The 27,168-nt window shown below is 37.6% G+C and overlaps 1 protein-coding gene across 1 annotated transcript; it reads left to right on the top strand.

Annotated features, from left to right (window-relative positions):
* Positions 1 to 3,055: 3,055 nt before the first annotated feature.
* LOC122644145 (polygalacturonase non-catalytic subunit AroGP2-like) lies at positions 3,056 to 4,336 on the top strand. The gene is made up of 2 exons (XM_043837761.1): positions 3,056 to 3,146; positions 3,260 to 4,336. The coding sequence occupies exons 1-2, from the start codon at positions 3,096 to 3,098 to the stop codon at positions 4,232 to 4,234; spliced, it is 1,026 nt and encodes a 341-aa protein (XP_043693696.1). The 5' UTR covers positions 3,056 to 3,095; the 3' UTR covers positions 4,235 to 4,336.
* Positions 4,337 to 27,168: the final 22,832 nt, after the last annotated feature.

The raw sequence follows: 27,168 nt of genomic DNA on the forward strand, positions 1-27,168 counted from the left end.
AACAATATGTTATGTTTTCTATGCCTAAATTGTTAATACCAATTCTCATCATAATTATTTTTCTGAGATTCCCCACCTCTCAAAGTTTTCCTACTTTGGTCATGCATTCTAACCTGACAGTCTCAAAATTGGTTCCTTGGGTGGCAATTTGAATCATTCCTAGAGCCAACCATATTGGAGGTTTTTCTGGCCTAAAAAATGTATGGCTTTGACTCTTTATAAAAAAGATATATTTTTAAGGGAAAAAGAATTCTGTTTGGGATTGTGGCCTACGCCAGCACCACCATGAGTCAATCTCTCTCCTCCCCATATGAAAAGACAGTTCTGCCCCCTTATTTTGAGGAAAAATAGACACATGAGAGTGCCGGCATAGTCCACACTCCCGGACAGAAAACTATTTTCCTATTTTAAATTAAGCAAAACTTTAGGACATCAACTTTTAGTTGATTTGTTTTAGTTTCCGAATTTCTAACATCCTAATTTTTGGTAAGATAGAAATGTAAAGAAAGTAATCTATCTAACCTAAGGGAAAAAGATCTCTACTTGGTGGTGTTTTCTATACCCTCTCACAAGACACCGTTAGATGACACCTCTACCCCCTAGGTAGATACCCAGACGTACTCACCCATTGGCCCAGCTGCTTGAATAGAGACCATGCAACCAATTAAAGATCTCTTGCGCATAACCTAATTAAGAGAAGGTTTGGGTCCCTTTGTTGAACGTGCTATTCTCAGTCTCATTTTCTTGTTTTCAATTTCAGTTACCTTTTAGCTGGGAAATACTGGTTGAGTTGATAGCAATTTAGATTTCTTATGTTATTATTGCTTTAGTGGGTGTAATATTTTAATAATTACGTTTGTAACCTATGAATTTTTATCATCTACGATTTCTTGTTCGGTACGATTCCTACAGTCCTCTAACAAGAGGGGGGTGGACCCCACTCGAGCAGAGTGTTCGATCAGAGAATGGAATGATCATTTCGCCCCCTTTGTTAGAGAATTATAGAAACTATACCAGGCAAGAAACCGTAGGCGATAAAGGTCCTGTAACCGATATCTTTGTTACCAACAACGTTTTTGGACAGTAAACACTCTTTCTGTGTTGAATGCTATACAAAAACAAGTGTAGAGAATGAATTAATTGGGCAGAATGGTCATACTTTGGGTCAGCCACGTGTAAACAATTAAAATTTCAGACTTTTTTTTTTTTTTTTTTGGTAGAATTAAAATTTCAGACTCGTCTCCTTTATATGGTCCACTATGACATGGTTTCTATCCTTGCATTTAATGGCTGCCCCATGTCTGTCAAAGTTACGTTTTACTAATTTTTGTCACATTATGTCTCTAAGCGGGAAAACTAGATTGGGTGTTTTTTAAAAAAAAAAAAACTAGATTGGGTTAAAACCTTGCAAATGGATAGATTATCCTGTAGTATATTTCCCAATAGAGATTGTCTTGGAAATCTAATTACGAATCGTTATCCTCTCCTGTTACAGTACGGTGATGTAACGCATCGTGCGGGGTTGCAGAGGGGCAGGGTTGCAGAGGCCATGTGGCACAGCAGGCCCCACATGGTGCACATGGCCTCTGCAGCTGCCGCACGATACGTTACAGCACCGTGCTGTAACAAGAGAGGATAAAAATTTTATAAATACGGGTACTTTAATGTGTTAAACAATAATTTAGGACTGCAACAGGGTTGGGTTGGGTCAGGCTTTTGAAAACCCCAATCCAACCCTGAGCCCCCTTAGCTGGGCCCAAGCCCGACCCAACCCTGACTCAGGGCCTGGAAAATCCAATCCTGACCCACCCTCAGGGTTGGGCTGGGCTGACCCTGATTGGCCCTGATCATGAAGTTGGGGAAGGGAGAGATGCATGGACTAGACTGAGTTGGGCTGGGTCGGGACAAAATTAACAATTTCGCGTAAAATAACACTATAATAAAATATATCATTACTTATTATCTTCATATTTATAATATATTATGTAACAAAATATATGTGACATTTGACGTGGTATATATGTATATATATATATATATATTATGGTATAACTTAAAACAGGTATATATTATGGTATAACTTATAACAGGGTCGGGCTAGGCCGGGCTGGGCTCAGCTTTTGGCCTCAACCCTAGCTTGACCTAACCTTGACTTTGGGCTAGAAATTTCCAGCCCTGACCCACCCTCACGGCCAGGTATCTCAGCCTAGGCCCTGTTCGGGCTCAGGGCGGGTTCAGCCCGGCAAGGCTAAACTTGCACTCCTATACTATACTGATTCATTAAAATTCTGTAATGGTTCGTTGCCACTTATGTTTGGAAACATGAATTTCTGGTAGTCTCTTTTTTCCATGCCTGAAAGGTATTTATTATTGCATTTGTATTTTGTGCGTTTGTGGTGTGCTAATAATTGATGTCTATCGACAAAACTAACTACATATTGGCCACTCGACATATACGATATAAATGGTGATGGGATGACACAGGTTTCAACTGCTCGTTTGGGAAAACATCCAAGAGAGATTTTTTGGACTATGACTGGTCAAAACCCATGGCCTAGTAATTGTTTTGTAAAGTGTTTATAAAAAATATTTTATTTTATATTATTAAATAAATTATATTTAAAAAATGTTCTCAAATTTATTTACAATGGACTTAATTTGACGACGATTATTTTATTCTATGTTTGATAGGTCCATTATTGTGAAATGTTTGAAAGTTTCTATCACTAAGGTTTTTAGGTTGTGCTTTTTGTAGTATTGTCATTTAAAGCAATTAAAGACAACTTAAAGGTTATCCTTTAGGATTACATCATTTGGCGTGATCGAGTCTAGTAGACTGTAATCTCACAATTTAGCTAGACTATAAAAGAAGTGTATGGTTGAAACTCTTATTTGTAGCTCAAAATTTTCTTTAACAATAGTCAGAAAAGAGAAGTTTTTCATTTTTTTCATAGGAGATATTGACAAAAATATACCCCCTTTTATTTGTTGGTATTACAAAATTTTCCTTCTATATAAATTGGAATATCTCTCCTAACTCATTCACACAAAGGCACAGACCCAACTCATTCCATTCTCTCTATTTCAGTTCTAGCATGACGCATCTCATTTTGTTGCTTGGACTTCTCATACTAGCATATATTAGTGTAAGAAAAATTATGCTTTTTCTATTATCCATTTCATTGCAACTTGGTTATTGTTTGTTCTTTTTTCTATCTTTCTTATTTGGTTATAATTTTTTTCCTTCATGAAATTGCAGGGTTCTCAAGCTGAAAATGCCTTCTCACAGTATTGGGAAGAGCACATTGATCTTCCACAACCTCCACATTGGTTTGCTTCAAAAGCTTCTCCATTAAGCCACCATCAAATGGTAGTATTTATGAAACTTGTGGAGGAAAATCAATTGGCTTCCCACCTACATTCCTTTTGTAAGCAGGCTAATGTTGCTTGCTCTACAAATCTATTATTCAAGAAGACAAAAGAAGACACAACCCTACCACCAATAGCACAGTGGAATGGTTTAAGAGTGAAATATGATGGCAGTCTAAATGAAACAACCTTATCAGTTGCCAGCCAAGGAGGAGTACCATATTTTCGAGAGTCGATGGCGAAAGAAGGATGTTTAATAACCATCCCTGATCTAAGAGATCCAATGCCATATAAATCATTCTTGCCGCGACCTCTAGCATCAAAAATTCCATTTTCCTTTACCCGTATCAAGGAATTGAATAAGCTTTTTGGTGTGGTAGATGAATCAAGCATGGATGAGTACATTAGAGACACCCTTGAGATATGTGAGAAGAGTCCCATTGAAGGTGAGCAATGCACTTGTGCAACTTCTGTAGAAGATCTCATCGATTTCGTTGTCGAGAAATTAGGGCACCATGTAGGTATATGGAGTACTGAGAGCATAGAAGGATCTTATGAGAATGTCACAATTGGAGCTGTGAAACTCATCCATGGAAACCTCTCAGAACCACCAGTCTTATGTCATAGTCAGCCATTTCTATTTCAAGTCTATTATTGTCATGTTTTCCAGAATGTAAAAGTATATGTAGTTGATATACATGCTAGGAAGAAAGTGAATCATGTGATCATGGCATGCCATTACGACACATCAACTTGGAATCCAAACCATCTAGCTTTTAAGGTGTTAGGTTTTGGTCCAGGACTAATTGAAGTCTGTCATTGGATAAATGAGAATGGATTGGTTTGGACAAAGTCTCTAGGTTGAGCAACATTTGAAGATTTGATTATATTCTAGTTCCCTTGTTTGTGTTACATGTTGCTGTTTATGCTATTTGAAGGATAAATAATGACCTATTTTGGCTTGCTTGCCGTGTCTTTTAGGTTTCAATATAAATTTTGTTCATTTGTCTAGCATAATAGATAAGGAGTAATTAAGTTTCCCTCCGCCCATAGAGGATGGTTCACCCACCATCCTAGTTAGGGTTCACAAACCTCTCCTAGGGTTTTAGTATGTTCCCAAAATGCCATCCCAATATCCTTTCCCGCCCTCTCTCGCCCTATGGTGAATGGGATCCCATTCATCTATGAAATGAAAGTCTACTACACACGACCAGTTCTACAGTACAAAAGGAAGCCGAAAGTTGCAGTCACTTCTTCTATATGAAAATTTTTGGTTCCATTAGCCCCCCTTGGTTAGAATGGAAGTACAGTGACAATACAATTATATAATACAACAAAGGGCAAGAGATCTCTACTTGGTCGCATGGTCTCTACACAAGCATTTGGGCTAATGGGGGAGCACACCTGGGTATCTAGTTATCTACCCAGTGTGTCATTTCACGGTGCCTTGTGAGAGGGTGTAGGAAACACCACCAAGTAGAGATATTTTTCCCTAAAACAAAATAAAGTTTTGTGGTAATTAATAAGAATTATTGTGTTACTAATTCAACAATATGGTAAATATGAAAAGTAAAATTTGCTTAATTTTTATTCATAATATCACTGAAATTTATATAATAACATAATAAAATTTAGTTTTCATACTTAATATGTTTTTTAATTTGCCATACAATTTGATCATAAATAACATCTAACCAAACGGGGCTTTAATGAAATTATCTTTTCAGTTTTCACTTTAGAAAAAACATATCCATAGGCATTTCACAGTTCACTGTAAAGGAATTAGGGTGATGGCAAGTATGGTAATTTAAACAAAGATGTTCTAAGAGTCAGTTCGGGGAAAAGCAAAAATTGGGTAGAGGAAATGTCTGGGGTACTTAAGTTGACTATGATGACATCTTTATAATAGGTCAACAAGATTGGGTCTAGTTATACCGAGAAAAAAAAAACAAGATTGGGTCTAGGCAGATTTAGTACATGGTAGTTGTAAGGGAAAATGTTCTCTGCACTAGGGCGCAGGATGTGCCCAGACACATGGGGGTGGATGAATATAACCGGCAATGCCCCCCGAATGATCGAAATGACTGCCATGTCCTATCCCATATATCTGGACCCAGCTAGCTTGCACCCCCGTGCGCTCCCAAGCAGAGAACATCACCCCTTATTATAAATAAACAATAATTATTTGGTATATGATATGCTTCATGAATTTCAAAAATATGATTTATTTCAGCTTTCAAGCACCTTCTTCATTCATCAATGAGATCAGAAAGCTTCATCAATAAACAATGTTGAGGTTTAAGTTTGAATTTCCCTATTAGGGAGACTTGAGACCCAATTATCCCCTAAATATTGATGCTTTCACCATTGCCAATCAACCTAACTACTTCCTTTGGAGAGAAAAGTCACACCCAGGGATCAAGCCATGCCAATGAAGGATGATTACCAAATGTTGTTTGGAAGAAACTTGAATTAATTGGTAAAATAAAGCTTCATAGGGAGCTGTCATTAGTGATAAAAAAAACCTCCAACCCAATTGGCAAGGTATACAATGTTTTGTGTTCTTAAGTCTTTGAAACCTAATCCAGCAGCTTCATTGCTTCTGGTTAGCTTTTTCCAACTAATCCAATACATTTTCTTTTCATCGTTATTTTGCCCCCATAAAAATTCTGAAGCTGCTCTTGAAATCTGTTGAAGCGTTGATTTTGGGAGCTTGAAAGTGCTCATGGCATGACTAGGGATCGTTGTATTTATAATTGAACATTTACAAGAGGTGTAGTTCCACATCGTTTATCTGAGACTTTATATGTCTTTCCACGTGTATGTCGAAACTATACATGAGAGGGAGTGTTGTAGAAGTGTAGTCACACATCTGAGACCTTAGATTTGTCTTCATATACTATTGGGCTATCTCTACCTAGCAACTTAAGTATGGATTGGAACTCTAAGCTGTAAATCACTCTGCTTTATTTAACAAATATAAATAGAGAACCGCTATACAAAAAGCTTTAAACGAGGCTTTGGCATGTATATGGACAAAGTCAGCCTCAGAAAAATCCCTACAAGGGAGCAAGTTTTCGTGTACATTGTAAACAAAATTGGCCAAGAAAATTTTATTTTTTTTTTTGGGTAAAATTGGCCAAGAAATAAAGTAGCAAGTTAGATTGCCTATAATGTATATACTTCCTTTGAAGGTGAATGTTTATCACCTCAAGTACAGTACACCCTCAAGTGCACCAAAAAGGTACATCTGACGGTGCACCTTAAAGTACACTTCAAGTACAGTACACCCTCAAGTGCTTTTGCACTATCAGATGTACCTTTTTTATGCATTTGAGGGTGTACTGTACTTGAGGGAATAAAGGTCTGATAAAAGTAGGGGTGGACACTTGGGCAGGTTTATCTCCACCAAGTATAATCCGGAAAGAAAAAAAAATTCAAGGTTGGGTTTTCTTTGGGCCTAGGGTTAGGCTTAGGGGTGTAAATGAATAGTCGAAATCCATTTCCGTATCTGTGTCCGTATTCATTTAGCACTATCTGAATCCGTCCGAAAGCTAAACGGATGCAGATACGAATAGACTATAGCTATCCGAAAAGCTGTATTTACATGTAAACGGATAAAATATCCGATCCGAATCCGTGTCCGTATCCGTTTAGCACTATCCGAATCCGTCCGAAAGCTAATAGGATGCGGATGCGGATATAGCACTATCCGAGCCGAATCCCATCCGTTTACACCCCTAGTTAGGCTTGGACTGAAACATTAGAACCTAAAGTTGGGTTGGGCTTTATTTGGGCCTAGGGTTAGGCTTTGACTAAAAAATTAGAACCTGTTGTTGGGTTGGGCTTGGATTGATGCCTTAGGTAACTTTATATATCTCGAGCCCAAGTCGCAATTCACAGGTAACACATTAATTGTCCTACCTAAAAACTTCCAGAAATGAGAAAACTTGAAGGGGAAAATAATCATATTATATTAGGGTTTTTTTATTTTTTTTTTAAGATATTAAAAACAAAGGAGTGGTTATTCTGAGCAAACGATATAGAAGAGTGCACCAATTTAGTGCAAGAGAATGGTTTCATATATCTAAGGGCAGTGAAGTCATTTCAAGTTAGGAGGAGAGAGATAGAGAGAAACTGTCTTAGCATTAGGGGTGTAAATGAATAGCCGAAATCTGTTTTTGATCAGTGTCTGTATCCGTTTAGCACTATCTGAATCCGTTCGAAAGCTAAACGGATGCGGATACAGATAGGCTATAGCTATCCGAAAAGCTATATTTACATGTAAACGGATAAAATATTCAATCCTTATCCGTTTAGCACTATCCGAATTCGTCCAAAAACTAGTCGGATACGGATGCAAATATAGCACTATCCAAGCCGAATCCGATTTGTTTACATCCCTACTTAGCATACCGTGGTGCCCTCCCTAGCGACTCACGGTAGATGATTCAACAAAAAAAAATATTTACCTTTAAGTAATTTACTAAAGGAGACTTGTGGTTCATTGGTCTAGATTTATTTTAATAAATTAAAATCTTTATTAAACAATGTTTTATTTACTAACTTGTTTTGAATAATTACTTAGATTAAAATATGTTGTTTTGAACTTTTGGTAAATGCCAAAATAAAAGCTGTTTGACCTTTCGAAAATGGAGTCTTCTGAATTTCATTAACCCATGTGCTCTTTTCTCTCTTAAAAATATCCTATGCAAATAGGAGCCTTTAAAAATCTTCCCATGGTATGATTAAAAATAAGCATTTATTTAATTTATTATTTAATTAATAAACACTTATTTGAGTTTACCAAACAACTCAAAGAAGTATTTATTTTAAATTTAGCTTAACAGCCAGTTAGTTAGCTCATCCTCCTCCCCCCTCCTTGTTTTGGGGTAATTAAAATATTCATTATGAAGAAATAAAAATAACAAAAATATCTCGAGAATATCCGTAAGCTTCAACGGTGCTTTAGGGGTTGTGTGTTTCAACATTATGTCAGGGAAATAAACTCTTGTGCAGACTTCCTAGCTAACTTTGTTTCTAACTGCCAAGAACTCCATCTGTGTGTGCGTAGGCTCCCGGCGGCACTTTCCAACCTATTACGGAATGATGCCAATGGAAAGAAGTACTATAGGTTGTAAATACCAAATTATCTAATATATTCTCTCCTTATTCCCAAAAAAAATCATAAAATGATCACTCTCAAGCCAAAAAGGCTGGAGGAGAAACTAATAACAAAGGAGCTCTTCCATCCCAAATGCAGTCATGGAGTGAGTTACATTGTTTGTTGATCTAATAATGTGTAAAGTAAACACAGGAGAGAAAGCAGGTAAGAAGCAAAATGTCGTCAACATAGAGAATGGCTTCAATATGAATATTGATCTTCTTGATGGCATTGATTACTTCAATGGAGTCATATTCAACTTTCAGGTATTGGAGTCTAGGTTTACGAGTTAGAAGGATTCTTTCTCTAACCACTTTAGCTTCCAAGATCGTGTTATTTTTAGCACAATTAGGAGACACATAACCTACCACAAAGTGCTTGAACTATTAGGAATAATTATTATAAATGAGACGAGACTGTTATGGGATGGGTTTTCCAACGGGTCAAGAATTGAAAAACCAATAAGGTTCCATAGGAATTGAATTGCAAGGACCCATATAAGAGGTATATTCTTACCAAAAAAAAAAAAAAAGAAGGTGTATTTAATATAAGAGGTATATTCTTACCAAAAAATATATATAAGAGGTATATTTAATTTTAATTAATATTTAATATATAATATAAGAGATTTATTCCAATTACAAAGAAAACAACAAGTTGATATTTTTTTTGGGTAAGGGAAATAAGTTGACATTTGACATATATATTTAATTATTTAAATGTTAAGAAGATTTTTATATATTATCTTACCAAAAAAATTATATGTTAAGAATTTTAAACTTATTTTGAGTACTTAGAGCCGTTGCGTGAACCGTCCTCTATGTGTGGAGTAATACTTTGTCCTTTATACTATGTAGACTATATACATTTATGTATGTCATATGCATGGTTTTATTTAAATAAAGGGCTTGGTTTTTGTACATTTTTTTTTGTTGGGCTTGGGCTTGAGAATGTTTCAAGTTTACCTAAGGCATCGATCCAAACCCAACCCAACCTTGGGTTCTAATTTTTCATTTCAAGAATAACCCTAGGCCCAAAGAAAGCCCAACCTTGGGTTTTTTTGGGGGGTTAGACTTGGTGGGTGCGAACAAAGAGATGCGACAGAATGGTTTCAATTTTCTAATTCATGTTAGGAGGAGAGAGATAAAGAGAAAGGGTCTTAGCATACCGTCTTACCCTCCCTAGAAGTTCAAAGAATCATTTTCCTAAAAACAATCACCTTTAATAAGTGATTCCATAAAAAAAATTACATTTAAGTGATTTACTAATGGAGACTTAGGGTTCATTGGTCTAGGTTTATTATAATAAATAAATCTTTAGTAAACAAGGATTTGTTTAACAATTTGTTTTGACTACTTACTTAGATTAAAATATGTTGTTTTAGAACAAGGCAAAATAAGAGTTGTTTGTCCTTTTGAAATGGAGTCTTTTGAGTTTCTATTAACCCATGTGCTCTTTTTCTCTCTCTTAAAAAGTTCCTATACAATTAAGAGCTTTAAAAAATCTTCCCATGATATGATTAAAAATAATCATTTATTTAACATATCATTTAAGAAATAAACACTTGTATTTGATTTTAAACTTAGCCTAACGGCCAGTTAGGTAGGGCTGGCTGTAAACGGATCGGATTTGGCTCGAATAGTGCTATATCCGCATCCACATTCGCATCCGATTAGCTATCGGACAGATTTGGATAGTACGGATCGGATATTTTATCCGCTTACATGTAAATATAGCTTTTCTGATGGCTATATTCTATCCGTATCCGCATCCGTTTAGCTTTCGGACGGATCCGGACACGGATACGGAAACAGATTTCGACTATTCATTTACACCCCTACAGTTAGGTAGCTCATCCTTTCCCCTCCCCTCCTTTTTAGGGGTAGTTAAAATATTCATTAAGAAGAAAGAAAATTTACAAATATATCACTTTCAAGCTAACAAGGCTGGAGGAGAAACTAAAAGCAAAGGAGCTCTTCGTCCCAAATTTAGCCATGGAGTGAGTTACATTGTTTGTTGATCTACTAATATGTGTGATGAAACAAAGGAGTGAAAGAAAGTACGAAGCAAAATGGCATCCACATAGATAATGGCTTCAATAGGAGTATTGATCTCCTTGATGGCATTGATTACTTCAATGGAGTCATATTTAACTTTCAGGCATTTGAGTCCAAGTTTTCGAGTTAGAATGATTCTTTCTCTAACCACTTTAGCTTCCAAGATCGTGATATTTTTACCACTGTTAGAAGACAAATAATGTACCACAAAAATGCCCGAACCATCACGAATAATTGTTATAAATGAAACGAGACTATTATGGGATGGGTTTTCTCACGGGTCAAGAATCAAAAGACCAATAAGTTTAGATAGGAATTGAATTGCTAGGACCCATATAAGAGGTATATTCTTACCCACAAAAAAAGAAGTATATTCTTACCAAAAAAATATAAGAGATATATTTAATTTTAATTAATATTTAATAACTATAATATAAGAGATTTATTCCAATTATAAACAAAAAAATAAGTTGATATATTTTTTTTTGAGTAAGAGAAATAAGTTGACATTTGGCATTTGACATTTGGCATATATATTTAATTATTTAAATATTAAGAAGTTATTTGTATATTATCTTACCAAAAAAATTATATATTAAGAATTTTAAAATTATTTTGAGTACTTAGAGCCGTTGAGGAACAAGAACCGAATTGTCCTATTATTTATAATGGGAGTGAATCCTGTTGTTTTTATCGCCCCAGAATGCGACATCGACCTAGAAGGCATTCTAAAACGGATCGAATCCCTCTATGGTGTGGGGTGCTCCAATGGCCCTGCTACACGAACACAAGGCTGTGCATAATGATTGCTTTACTTCTGCTCAAACAGGGATAAGGTGGATATTGCGCATGACCTTGTGTCTACATAGTACGGTGCAGTTGGGGTTGCAAGCAGTAGAGTATCCGGATCCTTCCAAAAATGCATAACAGCCCTATTTTCTGATTTTGAGATTAGCTGCTTAATACTTTGGGAAGAAAAAAATTAGCTGCTTAATACGTGGTGATTACGTGACTTATGTTATTATAAAGGGAGAATGTTCTCCGAGCCGTAGCGTAGGCTGCATGTCACACCCCTATTCCAACAAGGGATAAAGTACAATATCAGGGTATGATTGGGGTGACACGCGTCATCCCACCTCACCGTCAGGATCTCGATGCAGTGGCCAACTCACAGTCATAAACCAATATTAAAATACAATAATATCAGAGTGCGAAAGACAAAGGAATATTACATTCCAAGATAGGTCAGAGTTTGCGGAAGTGTAAATGAAATAATTATAAGATATTCATTGGCTAATGATAATAAGTAACATAGTTACAAAATTCCTATGACCATCAAGTAGCTACCAAAAAGGTAAAACATAAAAGTTTATACAAAGCACAAGACTCTCAAAAATAACAAAACGGGAACGATCCCAAGTAACAGTACAGCCCGTAGGCACAATCATCATGGGCAACCATCGCCATGATCCTCAGTCACGGTCTCTGACTCCACAGTAATCATCTGCATCAAAATCTAAAAAGAATGTGTACACGGGGGTTAGCTCCACCGAGCTAGTGAGAGAGAAAAGGGAATGCACAATCACACAATCACAAATAGTCCATGGTGCATGCCATTATTAATTCATTTACCACCTGACACACAATGCTAAGTCAATGGGTATATGCTACTGCAATAACTCGGGAAGACACTGTGGATCCTTCCATTCTCACCACAATGCAACCTCAATTATTACTATGGAACCCACGCCGGTCGTAGTCATCACCACCCAGAGGCAGACCCCGATAACCATTACTACCCCTGGCCTGGCCTCTCTAACTCTCCACAGGCAACAGGTGCTCTGGCTACCCAACACCTAAACCCCTGTTGGTAAGGGTCGTAGCATAGGGAACTGAGCCTAACCACAGATATACTATATGAATCCTATCGTGTTGAGAGGTATATCCGGGTGTGTCAACGTCCCATTCCATCTAACACCCGGGTACCAGCACAACACGGCGCATACAAGCAAGAATAAGATGCAATATATAATTCCACATAACCCAACACAAATCCATATCATCCTAATCAATCATCATCATCATCGGATAAGAATAAATGCAAATATGCAATCATGCTTGAATGATAATGTCACAATATAATTCATAAATGCATGAATAATCAATAGTAAACAAGCTCAATAGTCACCTAAACCCACTCACCAATTACTTCAAATAGAATTTGTATAAGCGCAACGATTTCCGCTCAAAATCACTCAATTGCACATATGTTGGGGCCTATAAAAGTGAATAAGAGTGTGAGAGAGTGTAGGGGAGGCCTCATAGAGAAACCCCACAGTTTACATAAGTTATAAGCCTTGAAAACTGCATCGGAGGCAACGTCGGACTCAGCAGAGATCTGCCTCCGACCTTGAGTCCGACGTTCACTGCAGGCTCTGGCCACATCGGAGGCAACGTCGGACTCAGCAGGCTTGCCTCCGACCTTGAGTCCGACCTTCCCTGCAGGCTCAGGCCACATCGGAGGCAACGTCGGACTCAGCAAGCTAGCCTCCGACCTTGAGTCCGACCTTCCCTGCAAGCTCAGGTCACATCGGAGGCAACATCGGACTCACGCAGAGCTCTGCCTCCGATGCAACCTAGGTGCGATTTTTAAGGTCTTTAACAGCCCAAATTTGCCCCATTTGGTTCTTTAAGTTCCAAGGGACTAGGGAGGGGGTGTCATATGGTCTATTAAGGTCTTAGAAGCACCCATCATCAAATGATTGAGGGATTTAAAGAATCAAATGCTCAAAATTCAGATTTGGGGCTTCCTTTGGTGGTTGAAACTCTAGAATCAAAATAGGTTCAGTAGGAGGTTAAAATAGAGGTCTTTATAGGACTGAAATACATTAATGGAGTCCCAAAAATACAGCTTAGGCTAAGCCATTTGGTTCCAAGAGGAAACCCAAACTCAAGACTGAAATTAGGTGAGTCATCTAAGCTCAAAAAGAAGGACATGGAGGGCCTTCCAAGCTCAACCGAAAAGAAAAAAAGAGAAGGGAGAGAGGCAAGAGTGTTCTTGGCCTACCTGATTTGAGGTACACAAGAGGTCCTCCTTGTAGATCCAAGCTTAAGCAGCCGATCCCACCTTCTTCTCCTTCATCTCCTTCATCTCCTCCTTGCTGCCTCCTCTCTTCAAAACTCTCATCTCCTTTCACGATTAGGTTAGGAAAAAAAATGAGAAAGACTAAGGAATAGCCATAGCTCTTATATCTATAGATGTGCCTTACTAAGGCCTGTTTGGCTAGGGCCTCTTAGCTATAAATCTAGGGCTTGTTTGGGTTGGGTAGTTTAAATGTCTACTTAGGTGTTGTTTGGGTAGGGTCTCTTAATGAACCACAAACATATTACCCATCTAAACTCATTACCCACTTAAACTCAATTAAACACCATTAAAATACAACTTGGACCCAATGGGCTTCATTTTAGAATAAAGATTGGGTTTTGTTTGGCTAAGGTCTTTTAATGTCTAAAGTACATTAACATATTTCAAGCATGACTTAGGCCCAAGGGTCCACTTAAGAGGTCACCAAAATAGAAGGGAGGCTAGGATAGTAATCAACCATGACAAGGCATCAACAACATCCTCGATAAAGGGAATGTGGGCCCCACATAAGGTCTCACTCAAAATAGCCACGACAACAACATCGGATGCAGGGTCGGATACACATAGGACCCTGCATCCTATGCAATAAAAAGGGCAGATAAAGTATCAAAAAGGTCCGAGCTTGGGCCCACACCTCAAGGACTTCGAGAGGAAGTAAACAAGCAATAAAATAGGTTTAGTAACCTACCCTTTGACCATCACGATGAAATACTCACAGGGAAACAAGGCAGCACAGTCTACTTACCACAAGGATAAATAATAAACAAATAGACTCTCGGGTGCGGATGTAACACTGCACTCAGGCACATGGGCCTGCCATTCAAGGGAGCAGGGTGGTTATTGCGCCCACCCGCAGCGTAGGCACAAAGAGCAACACCCCTATTATTAATTAAGGAGAATGTTCTTTGTGCCAGGGCAGACTGTGCCGAGACACATGGGAGTGGACACAATGACTACCCTGCCCCCTCAGTAATAGACCCATGTGTCTAGGCGCAGCCTGCACCGCAGCACAGAGAACATGAGCCCAATTAATTATGATGGGATTCTATAGTGTGGCAGCATATCAAAATCAAATCTGGGATCCACACACTCACCAGATTGTAGTGGAGACGTCATGGTCATGTGTGAGAGAGATGTCCACCATTCTTTTGATACAGTGACAGGTTTCATTCAACTTTGAACATCTCTTACACGTGGTTGGGTCGTGCCATTCTCCTCTCTTCACTCACCAACCACCAGCCTTCTCTTATTTTTAATAATTTTTTTATAAAAAATATGAACTATTGTTGTTACCAGTTTTTTTTCCTATTATTTTCAAATTTCACAAGATATCTGTTTTATTTAAGAGAAAGAGAATGTTACCTGGCTGCGTGAGGTGTTCGATCCCTACATGTCTAGACATAAAGCTATGCAAAATGACCATTGTGTCCTCAAAAATTTTTGTCTTCACATAGATACGTGAAGGTTTGACTAGATTGCATTGTCTCTCATTTGTTTTTTAATAGATAGAATTTTATTGGTCAGAAGAATACAAAACTTCATTCACACGCAACACGTGAAACTATGGAGTGGAATGAAACCAAATTGTCTTACTTGTTATAGATAGGTTCTTCGTAAGTAGGGAGTACGTGGGCCACACTATTGGCAACTCTAAGAAATATGAGTAATAAAACGTGGGCCACACTATTGGCAACTCTAGAAATATGAGTAATAAAACAATCTCCAAAGTCTTGATTCAGGGGAGTGATATGATGGGTGATTGGTTCCATATGAACATGAGTGATGCCAGTCTCTAAACATGAATTAAGCCCAAACGGATTGCAAGGGCCTCTCTCCAATGATCCTTTCATTTCATTGATATTGCATGAATTTGATATTGCAAAGAGTTGGGCTCCCATGGACCTTCTGGCTATAACAGCAATCCCACCTTCTGAGGTATTCTGAGATAGAACTACATCGCAATTTATTTTACATAATTCATTAAGAGGGGGAACCCATCGATCGAAGAGTTCGATTTCGCTGCACATATCAACAGGCGAATGTACATGTGAGAGCCAACCATCTGTCCTATTTTTACCATTTACAAGGGGAGGAAGGGATTTTATGGAAACAAAATTAAAATTTGATTGGCTCTGAGATGTACGTTCACCTGTTGGTATGTGCAGATGATCCATTCTCTCGCTTCTTGCAATCCAAAGAAATCAGCAAATGAAACCACACAGACTAAAGGTCTCTTCTAATCTTCTCTCATCCAAAGATCTGATTTTATCCTAATAAATAAACCATAAATAAAGCTTTGGATTTCCATTTGATGGAATTATAAAAGATAGAAGGCTACCAAACCAAGTCACTCTTGCGTATGGGCAATCCAAGAATATATGGTCATTCGACTCCATCAAACTTTCGAATCTCATAGAAGAAGGATCAACTGGGAATGAGAGATCTTCTCCTGAAGCAATTCCTTGGGCACATACTCGATCTGCATAACAACGGCACCATTCTTTTGGTGGAGATTTGCAATTGAAAATCCATTTTCATACTGATGCAGGAATGAGCTACCATTATCTAATGCCGGAGGCTAATGCCTGAATAGCCCGATCGATGCTCATTTCTTTGATTGGACATAAAGTGGTAAGCTGTTTTGACCAAGAAAACTCCATTTCTAGCATCATCCGCAACTTGTGGAAGAAGTCCTAAAATTGATTTTTATGATTTCTCTTTTGTGAACCACAAATTCTAGCATTGAATCGTTCCAAGTTCTATTCTACTGGTCAATAAGATCGAAGACTTTAAGATAGTTACATTGTTAAGACTTTGGTTATTGAACCTGATATTTTTTTTAGAATTGGTATCCAATTGTCTTCCCAAATATTGATAATTTCTTCGTTACTAACTTATCATAAATGACTTTTAGATGAAAAAAGACATCATGATCTGAATTAATCATGTATTAGATTTTAGAGTCTCGGATTTAATCTAATACTTTATTTTGTATTAGCACACATCCGAAGTAAATCTATGTATTTGTATCAATACTTTAGACATTATTTTATCATCTCTCAAATCTATAAAAAAATAATTAAATAAAAAAAACATTGACTCATAATTGACTTTGTGATTTTAGAAAAAGGCTATTGTTTTTTAGGTGGGACGTAGGGGCGATGCTGCATGAGCCACCAGCCAATGAAAGTGCACTTATTGGCACAAAAAGATACAAAATTTCTGCTACACATAAGGGGCATGGCAGTCATTCCAACCCTCGTTGTGCGTGGGCGTGACCTCTACGTCCTAAGGGGAGAACATTCTCCCTTTAGGAAAACATCACTTACTTTCCCAGTAAAAATGAGAGAACCTTTTCCATCTATGTTTTACACTTTTACTTTGGAAAACTCTCGGCCGACGCGCGTCACGGAATATGTAAAATATGACGACAGCGCATATGCAAAATGCAAGCGCCAGCCAGGGTCGTTTTACTATTCACAGTTCACAGAGCACAGTAATCAAGCAAGAAAGTCATGTGGTGGGGCTTTCTCTCTATTTCAGACCAACTACCGACGTCAGCTGAGCTATCGTACAGAATTACAATTTTAAATTGGAACATTCACACGTATCTCCCTTGAGGTAAGGCCTAATTATAGATCTATCCATGAATTATGGATATTTATGCATATCATCCCCGTTTTCCAAAATAATTAATAAGTAAACTCATTTCGTTAATTTTCTATTTTAGTTGCGGTAAGAGTGTTTTATACATTTTATGATCAATACCCTTGATAGGATAGAATGACATTAATGCCCTCTTCTTCTTCAACTTCATTGAACCTCTTTCTTCCATTACATGGTCCGTGGAGCAAGAATATCCTAATTTCTTTCTTTCTTTCTTTTTTCTTCCAAGAAATAGTCAGAGGTCTGGTTATTGCAAGAGAGGAAGTTTTAGGAGACGAAATGCAAGTGGATTAGTCGCCCCAAATAGATGAACTGATTCCCAAAATTTCAAACCAAAACGGTCAATTACACGAGAGATCAATTAAACCCTTTACAATCTGGTAACGAAACAGTAGCAGGAAAAGAAGAAAACAGAAGATAATACACATTGAGTAGCAGGAAAAGAAGTAAACATAAGATAATAAACATAGAAAAAAAAGACAGAGAACTTCCATAAAATTGCATTCAAATCTTTGAAAAACTACCCAACAATGGAAATAGCCATGGGCTTATAGCAGGAGATAATAGAGAGAATAGGGGGAGAAGGAGAGATTGTAGCTGAAAATGCCCTAGTAGAGAAGAAGAGGAGAAGAAGATGGAAGGGAGAGGATAGGACTTACCCTAGCAGAGAAAGGCTTACAATGACCTAGCAGAGAAGAAGAGGAGAAGAAGAAGATGGAACAGAGAGGAAATCAATTTTCATTTTTTTTTATTTGTTTAAATCTAAAGGGTAAATATGTCATTGCACTTTTTAGTTTGATTTAAGTTAACACCGTTACTATAGAGGGGGACGGTTGAGTATTTTCAAAAAAACAGAGGGTGAGTTGAGTATCGTTCGATTTTCAGGGGTTGTTGTGTAATTTACCCTTGCAAATTTTGTTATAATCAATGTTGGTGAAAAATTAGTTATAATCTTACTTTTTTACCCTTTTAGTATAATTTTCTTTTTTCAACGAGGGTAAATCATATCATTTCACATGGATAATGAAAACTCATGAAAGTGAAATGATGATAAGTTATTTTTCAATTTAAAAATATTTTTTTTAATCCTCAACTTAAATAACTTTTAAGATAATACAAGGGGCAATCAAAAGAAGTTTACAATTTCTCGCTTCACTTTTTAGTGACAACATACAATGGACGTAGCAATAAGAGAGAGAGCGAGATCTTATTGTATAAAAAGGTAAAGGTTGGGCACGCAGGCGTTGTCCCCAACCTAAGTCTGTCTCTCTCCCACCCCCTATTGAAATGATCTCCCTATCCTCCCCTTCTCACCCTCTCCATTGGGCACAACTAATAGCTCCAGGAAAGCCATCGGCCTGCCCAACCCTCTCCCCATATAAAAAGAAGAGTAGGAGATTTTATAGCAAACAAAAGATACCGAAAGATAAGCTTATGAGAGTGTGAAGATGAAAGGGAGAGATGTATGAGAGATAGGAGGTTGGGGTTGAGAGGGACAAAACGTTGCTGCTACACTTGTAGCAGAAATGTTCCTATTAAAAGGCTATGAGATCTTAAAGGGTATTTTAGAAAATACTAAAACCTAAGAGGGTATTTATGAACCCAAAGGGGAAGTGAATTAATTTCATTTCCTTGGCTGCTAGCCTTTTAGTAGGAACATTCTTGCTACAAATGTAGCAACAAAATTTTTTCTGATCAAGATAGTGTGAGAGAGTGAGTTTTGAAAGATTCTTAAATTGTTAAGGAGTTTTGTTAGAAGGAATGCGAGTTACAAAAAGATTTAAGAGTTAGAGATTAACATACTTAAAGTAGTTTAAAAAAGAAAAGAAAAGTAAGTTATACAGAAAAAAAAACCAAGAAATAAAGAAAAGAGAAAAAGTAGGGAAAACAAAGAACCTATAAAGATCTATCATAAAGGGATTATAAGGAGAGGAGAGAGGATAAACATTATATGATATATTGGTAATTGGTGTTAGGAGAAGGGTTCTTTACCAAAAAAAAGGGTCAGGGGAAGGGTTTTTTGGACCACCAGTGTAGCCTATGCCTCCTCCCCCCCCCCCCCCCTTGAAAAAAAAACTCCATGTGAGAGATGTAAATTACGCTAGTGGTTCAGAGGCACTTTTCCTTTATTTTTTAATATTATTATTTTGGGAGGGGATCACTGTCTGTGTGACCCCTAACACTAACACGGGACCAATAAAAGTGCATGCGGGGCATTCAATAGAGTGGGATCAATGGCTGCTTGGCCTTGCCTATTTTTTTAAAGGGAGAATGTTCTCTGTGCCGCAACGCAGGCTGCACATGGGCCTGCCACTCAGGGGGGCAAGGTGATCATTGCGCCAACCCCCATGTGTCTGGGCGCAACCTAAGCTACGACATAGAGAACAGAGCCCTTTTTTAAAAAAAAGGTAACTTATTATTCCTACAATCTCTAATTCTCTCTTATTGCTATTTACATCAACTTTAAATAAGTTTCATGAGTGCATCTTGCTATGGCAACAAATGATGAGAGAGAGTACATTCCCTGATTGCTCCTTTTTCCCTTCATAATATAAATTTCAGTTTGATCAAATGATTAGATCGAATCACTTTTTGGATAATATGATAATCTATCCCAATAAATATGTATTTTAAAGAAAAATATTTCCGAGTTGGGATTCCTTCCCACACCCTTTCATACAATGAGTCGTAAAGTTTACACTGATACTCTCTTTCCTCAGACAAAATATGATCATTTTTTTGAACGAATCCATCTCCCGTCCTTTCATTGTTGCGATTTTCCACTGCAATTTTGTTAGCAACCTTTGTCTTGCATTGTCATATGAAAATAGGTTGAAAAATACTTGAATAAATGCATCACACATCATGGTCTTAGATAGCAATACCCATATATCCAATTATTCTACCACTCTACCTTTGGTTTTTGGCCATTTAATCCTCCCTGGTATCAATACTATCACTCCAATATCAATCATAGCCAAGGGTTTCAAACGGTACAGTTTCAATTCGTTGCACATTTTGCAAGGTAGAAATCAAAACTGCACCGGATAAGAATCACTCAAAATCAGAATGGTTTTATATGCAGTGTGGTTTTAACGGTTTCTATTCGGTTTTCATTATTTGATTAACAATCGGTTTAGATGTGGTTTGAAATGCAGGTTCACATTTGGTTTCACCTTTGTACCTTTTAATTCTATTTTCCATTTCATTGTTATGGGGTAGAAATTATATTGTTTCATGCACATATAATTTTGGGTAAAGTTTTGATTGTAATGATTATTCAAGACCACAAAATACCGCAAGGGAAACCAACCTGAGGACATCATCAATCCATACCTCACTCAATTTATTAACAAAGTTCACTTAGACATGCTTGTTGCAATGATATTTTAGAGTGATTATCAAGAATTTTTATCTTGCTCGGTACAGTTGTCCAGTTCCTCTCATAGGGAGGCAGAAATGACGGCTTAACCTCACTCGGGCAGTGTGTTCGGGCAGGGGGTTAGGTCGTCATTTCTGACCCCCTATGAGAGGAATCGGACAACTGTTCTGGGCAAGGAACCGGAGAGGATAATGATCCAATTTCCAGCACCCTCTGTCCCTTTATGAATTTAGCATTCAAACTGAAATTCAAAAAAATCTTATTAAGGAGTCTTAATATTTTAGAGTGCTTAACCCCTTTCTTAAACAAATTAGAATAATCGTAATCTCGATTTTCTATCCGGTTTCTATGTGGTTAACCGTTATTTTTTTTGGGTTTTAAACTAAAACAAACCGATAATAGAACCTATGAAATCAGAATCACGTCATTTTTTTACTATGTGGTTCGGTTCATTCGTAAACAATCGGTTCCAGTTTCAACAATCGGTATCGGATCCATTTTGACACCCTTAATCAAAGCGGATCGATCTGACAAAAATCAGTCCATACCATCACCATGTATCATGTCAAACATGGCCTAATGAGTTTTTTTGTTTCCCTTAAAATTTTCCAATTTGTGGTCCTCAGAGTTTTTTTTTTTTGGTAAAGGGGAATTATACTGAATCAAGGAGTGTGTACAATTAGCAGCTTCATGAGCACATAAATCATGAAGCCACTGAGTGGATAGAGGCCAATCTGTCACACACACAAGTGACAGGGCTTTCCTTGATAGGGCATCGGCTACCCCATTAACAGCCCGTGGAATACAAAGGAATGATACAGAAGAAAAGGAGGTAGATAGTCTTCTAATATTAGATAATAACACAGCGGAATGAGTTGGAGGAGTGCGATTTTGCTCGACGATATAGGTCACAGCTTCTCTACAGTCAGACTCGATCTGCCCTTGATTATACCCCAAATCTCGAGCCCTCCTTAATGCAAACCGAATTGCCATAAGCTCCCCTTGTGTTGTTGAACCAAAACTGTAGGGTATGGAAACAAACAATCGCTGGGCGCCTGCATGATCCCTAAATACCAAACCAAGACCTCCTTTCGAACTGTTCTGAGGGAGGGCAGCATCACAATTAATCTTTATAACTCCATTTGGTGGAGCACTCCAAGCAGCAGATGGTGAAACACTTCTAGATTTGACAGAGTTGTTGCTACTCCTCGTGGGCATCCAAATTTCTGCATACTCTAGATAAGCCTTCCCCGCCATAGAGATAACCTCTAAAGGAGTCCAAACTATAGAGTTGAAAGCAAGCTCATTACGTGCTCGCCATAGGTACCAACAGATGAAAGATGCTCTAGCCAAGGATTCATGCGCCGCTCTCTTGTCCTGGCAAAATAAGTCATCCCAACTATTCAACCAGTCAACCACAGTTGGCCTTATATTTGAAGGTGGAGAATACTGCAGTGTGCTTCCAAACCAAACCGCTCTTGCAAAGGAGCAGTCCAGCAGTAGGTGATCACGGCTCGACGATATAGGTCACAGCTTCTCTACAGTCAGACTCGATCTGCCCTTGATTATACCCCAAATCTCGAGCCCTCCTTAATGCAAACCGAATTGCCATAAGCTCCCCTTGTGTTGTTGAGCCAAAACTGTAGGGTATGGAAACAAACAATCGCTGGGCGCCTGCATGATCCCTGAATACCAAACCAAGACCTCCTTTCGAACTGTTCTGAGGGAGGGCAGCATCACAATTAATCTTTATAACTCCATTTGGTGGAGCACTCCAAGCAGCAGATGGTGAAACACTTCCAGATTTGACAGAGTTGCTGCTACTCCTCGTGGGCATCCAAATTTCTGCATACTCTAGATAAGCCTTCCCCGCCATAGAGATAACCTCTAAAGGAGTCCAAACTATAGAGTTGAAAGCAAGCTCATTACGTGCTCGCCATAGGTACTAACAGATGAAAGATGCTCTAGCTAAGGATTCACGCGCCCCTCTCTTGTCCTGGCAAAATAAGTCATCCCAACTATTCAACCAGTCAACCACAGTTGGCCTTATATTTGAAGGTGGAGAATACTGCAGTGTGCTTCCAAACCAAACCGCTCTTGCAAAGGAGCAGTCCAGCAGTAGTTGATCACCAGTCCCCATCTCAACTCCACAGCGTCGACACGATGGATCGATGGGAATTTGGCGCGAATGAAGGCCCGAGCATGTGGTGAGTCCTTCATTGTAGGTTCTCCAAATAAAAGCCTTAATCTTTGGCAAGGTTTCAATTTTCCAGATTCAATTCCAAACTGATTTTGGAATCATCTCCCATTTATGAATTCTAGAAGTAGCTGCCTTTGCTCACTGGACCTCCTCCTCCTTCTTGTTCAACAACACATAGGGACTTCACAGAGAAGCCCCCCGCCCCCCCCCCCCCCCCTAATATTTGTGTATCTTCTTCTGCAAAGAGACTTAGTGAAATCTGCATAATAGCATTCACTTCAGAAGGTTTCAAGAACTTGTGCAAGAGATTAGTCCTCCAAGTTCGGCTTAATGGATCTATAAAATCTGCCACAAATATAAGATCACAATCATCAGGCTTTAAGGTCTGCACTTTAAAATCTAGCAAAGAAGGAATCCATTGATCGTCCCAAAACTTCGACCTTTCTTCCATCTCCAATTTTCCATATCAAACCATTTAATAACGACACAGCCTTCCCTTCCAAAAGGCTCCTCCAGCCCCATGAGGATCGGTTACCAAATCTGGCATGTGAAAAATCTGTTGCAGGGAAATAAATAGATTTTGAATTGTACCAAAATTAGTCACGTGCTTTTATTTAAAAAGAAATATAAATTTCTGCTTTTTTGGTAGAAAAATATAAAGTTCTAGATGTTTCAAATGCTTTTGGTTTTTGGGATTTGGAGATTTTTTTTTAATTTATTCATAGATAAATAGATTTGGGGGATCTGATTATAATGGCTATGGGACCAGAGTGGATGAACTGTCAACTATATATTCCCATTTACCTGTTTTGAGGGTTGGGGGGAATATGCATCCCTCAGTTGTCAACTAGTTATGCTCAGAAATTATTTAAAAAAAAAATTAGTTATGCTAAAAAACTATTAATGCGCGTATATACCATATATCATGCACTGCATCACATTGCGCGTATATACCATATATCATGCACTGCATCACATTGCATATTCTCTTCTTTTTATTTATTCTTTCTTTTTCTCTACCTTTTTTTTAAATAAATTCTCCCATTAATAGGGATGATCAAATGGCATCTTACGTCCTTTGAATCTGGGTGGGCCATGTTAATCACGATCTAAACCAAATTGATAACAACTAAAAAAATGGACCGGATCAAAACCGAAAATAAACTAATGTAAAGGTTTATTAGTTTCGATTTGAATTAATATCAAATCAAAACCGGATTAAATCGACCAATTGATAACAACTCAAAAATGGACCGTATCAAAACCAAAAAATGAACTATTTTAAAGGTTTTTTTTAGTTAACTTAATATTAAACTGAAATCGATTCAATATGATCCAAAGCGGACCAAACCGACCAATTGATACCCGAAAGATCCATGGACGACCTTGGTGCTGCTCAGCTGTGAGGGAGGGGTAGGGGTAGGGGTGGGGGGGGGGGGGGGACGATAAGATTTAGCTTTATTGCGTGAGACATGCAAAAGTGACATTTATTTCATGTTGGATTGTCACATTTAGAGAGATATATATACAAGTAGACAAAGTATGGTGGGCTTTTCTATCAGAAAAAGAAGACATGGATGGGTTGTCATCATGGATTCGAAATTCATTTTGATGCTCAAAACGTGTAATTGGTATCTCAAATATGGAGTTAGGTATTGGTATTCGGTATTGTATCTATTGTATTGGTTGATATGTATCGGTATCAATAGTGATTGATATTGTATTGATATGTATCGAATCAATTGATACGACTAAAATATAGCTTCTTGTACTGGAATCATTTTATTACATACTAATCCATATCAATTTCGGAGATAATCGATATCGGTATCGATACGATGGATTAAAACTTTGATCTCAAGTAAGGACTATACAAAACTCTCCGGTCGAGAAAAAAAAAATTCTTGCTCTCTCTCTCTCTCGCTCAATGGCGGATTAGTCTTCAACCACTGGTTCACAATGAAATCCAAATAGTGTTAATTAGGTTTAAAATTCTTAGTTTAAGGTTGGGATTTTCTTACTAACACTCCCTAAGGTGTCCAAAAAGTAATTTTACTTTTTTGGCCTTTTAATAAAACACATTTTTTTATCAATAAAGATAGATATTATCATTTCACATAAAAAAATATATATAATATTCTTCATTAATACAACTCCCCTATTTTTGGAAGCCCTTTCTTACCCTTACATTAAATATTGCATTAAATATCTTTTGAGAATAAAATAAGGTGTTAAGTTCTAAACACCCGTGTAAAGATGTCATTCACACACTCTCTTTAAGGTTGTTATTTTTTTCCTAGTAAACAAAACTTTACTGATAAAAACGTGTAATACACATGGATTTCGAATTACAAACTACATGAAACCATAGAATATAAGTGGTCAAACAGTTCCACACATCAAGAGTCGGGTCCTCCTGACAAGGAAGTCAGCCACGTTGTTTTTCTCCTTTAAAATAAAAATGAAAATACATGATTCCAAAGTAGATGTCAAATGAACTGTAACGCCTTATTCGTTGGGGCATTACTCGTAGAGAGTCCTTGTAACGCTACCGCATTTGACATACTGTTGGCACCTGTGCCATTATGATTGTTGAGAAATTGAAGGTTACTATATATAATTGATTGAAGAAGCTCATTGCCACTAGAAAACTGCCTGCCACCTATAATAGAAGTGTTACCACTCTTTACTTGTAGGGATTGATGAGCTCCATAATGATCCTTAAGTTACTTATTCCCACTAGAAGATATTGAGATTAAAGAAATTGAAGACATATAACCACTAGTCAATTCTAAAGATTGACGAGCTTTAACTATTATAGCATAGAATGTGATGGTGTAACCTCTGATCGCATATTGAGCATTTAAATATGTAAGGTATTAGAACATATTTTTTTTTTCCTTTTTTAAGGGATAATGATTGGGAAACAACTGACCTCTCCCTAAACTTATGCTAGACCTCCACTACCTAATTGCGACCACTCAACTAGAAGCTCATCTTCATTAAGATATAATTTCACGGATTGCACAGTTGATCAAGTCTATGTACAGAATAGGAATATCGGAAAGATAAAATAGAGAAGAAGAAGCATCGATCAATAATGTTGTGTGTCTGGTTCTTTCAAGCATCAATCACAATCAACCATTAACAATATCATTGACTCTTTGTACCCAGAAAAAACAGTAAGAATAGTCAAAATCATATAATGTATATATCTACACTATCATGACAAGACTTAAAGCACATCATAGATTTATGGGAGAATGTTCTTGGGGTCGCAACGCAGCTTACACCCAGGCATATGGGCAGTCTGTGCAGGGGGCAGGGTGGGCATTGTGCCCACCCACATGTGCCTGGGCGCAGACTGTGCTGTGGCACAGAGAACAACGCCCCTAGATTTATTGCTTATTTTCAATTTTAATAGCTTACGCTATGTTTGGAATTCAAGAAATTGAAATTTTTTTAAAAAGAAAAAGAGACATTTATCTCAATTGGAAGACCCAGATATTTGGAAGGATCATCTCTATAAGGAACTTTCAAGATACAGGAAAACCATCTCATAAAACTGATCAGAGTATTCGGAGTGAAAGTTAAGTTAGATTTCTTCAAATTGATCTCATGCGCACTGGCTTTACAATAAACTTCGAGGCAATCTTTAAAGTGAGATTTCTCAGAGTCTAACTTCTGAGAAGATGAGGCAATTGTTGGCGGACAACAGATGTGAGATCTAGGGGGCGCGATTTCTAACTTTAATGCCACGAATAAGATGATTACTTTCAGCTGTGTTGATGATCGAATTGAGAACTTTAGAGCACAAAATAAATATAAACGGAGACAAGGGATCTCTTTGGCGAATCTCGCTTGAAGGGGAGAACTACCTCCTCTCCGCACCATTAACAAGCAAAGAATATGAAACGGAAGAGATGTATTCCATAATTAAATCAACAGAACAAATACAAAATCCTAATTCAAGCAGAGATTCTCTAATAAAGTACCACTCCAGCCTATCGTAAGCTTTTTCATATCAAGTTTGAGCGTGAGAAATTTCTTTTTACTTTTATTACGATGTTTGATGTAATGAAATAGCTCATGAGCGATGATGAAGATGTTATCCGAAATCAAATGCTCAAGAACAAAATGTTGACTGAGTGAGAGAGATAACACAATGGAGAACCCCTTTGAGTC

The sequence above is a fragment of the Telopea speciosissima genome, chromosome 10 (genome assembly GCF_018873765.1).
Source record: "Telopea speciosissima isolate NSW1024214 ecotype Mountain lineage chromosome 10, Tspe_v1, whole genome shotgun sequence".
NCBI classification, from domain to species: Eukaryota; Viridiplantae; Streptophyta; class Magnoliopsida; order Proteales; family Proteaceae; genus Telopea; species Telopea speciosissima.

Coding starts and splice junctions, on each gene's coding strand:
- LOC122644145 (XM_043837761.1), top strand. CDS start 3,096: ATGACGCATCTCATTTTGTTGCTTGGACTTCTCATACTAGCATATATT. Junction 3,147..3,259: donor TCATACTAGCATATATTAGT/GTAAGAAAAATT, acceptor ATGAAATTGCAG/GGTTCTCAAGCTGAAAATGC.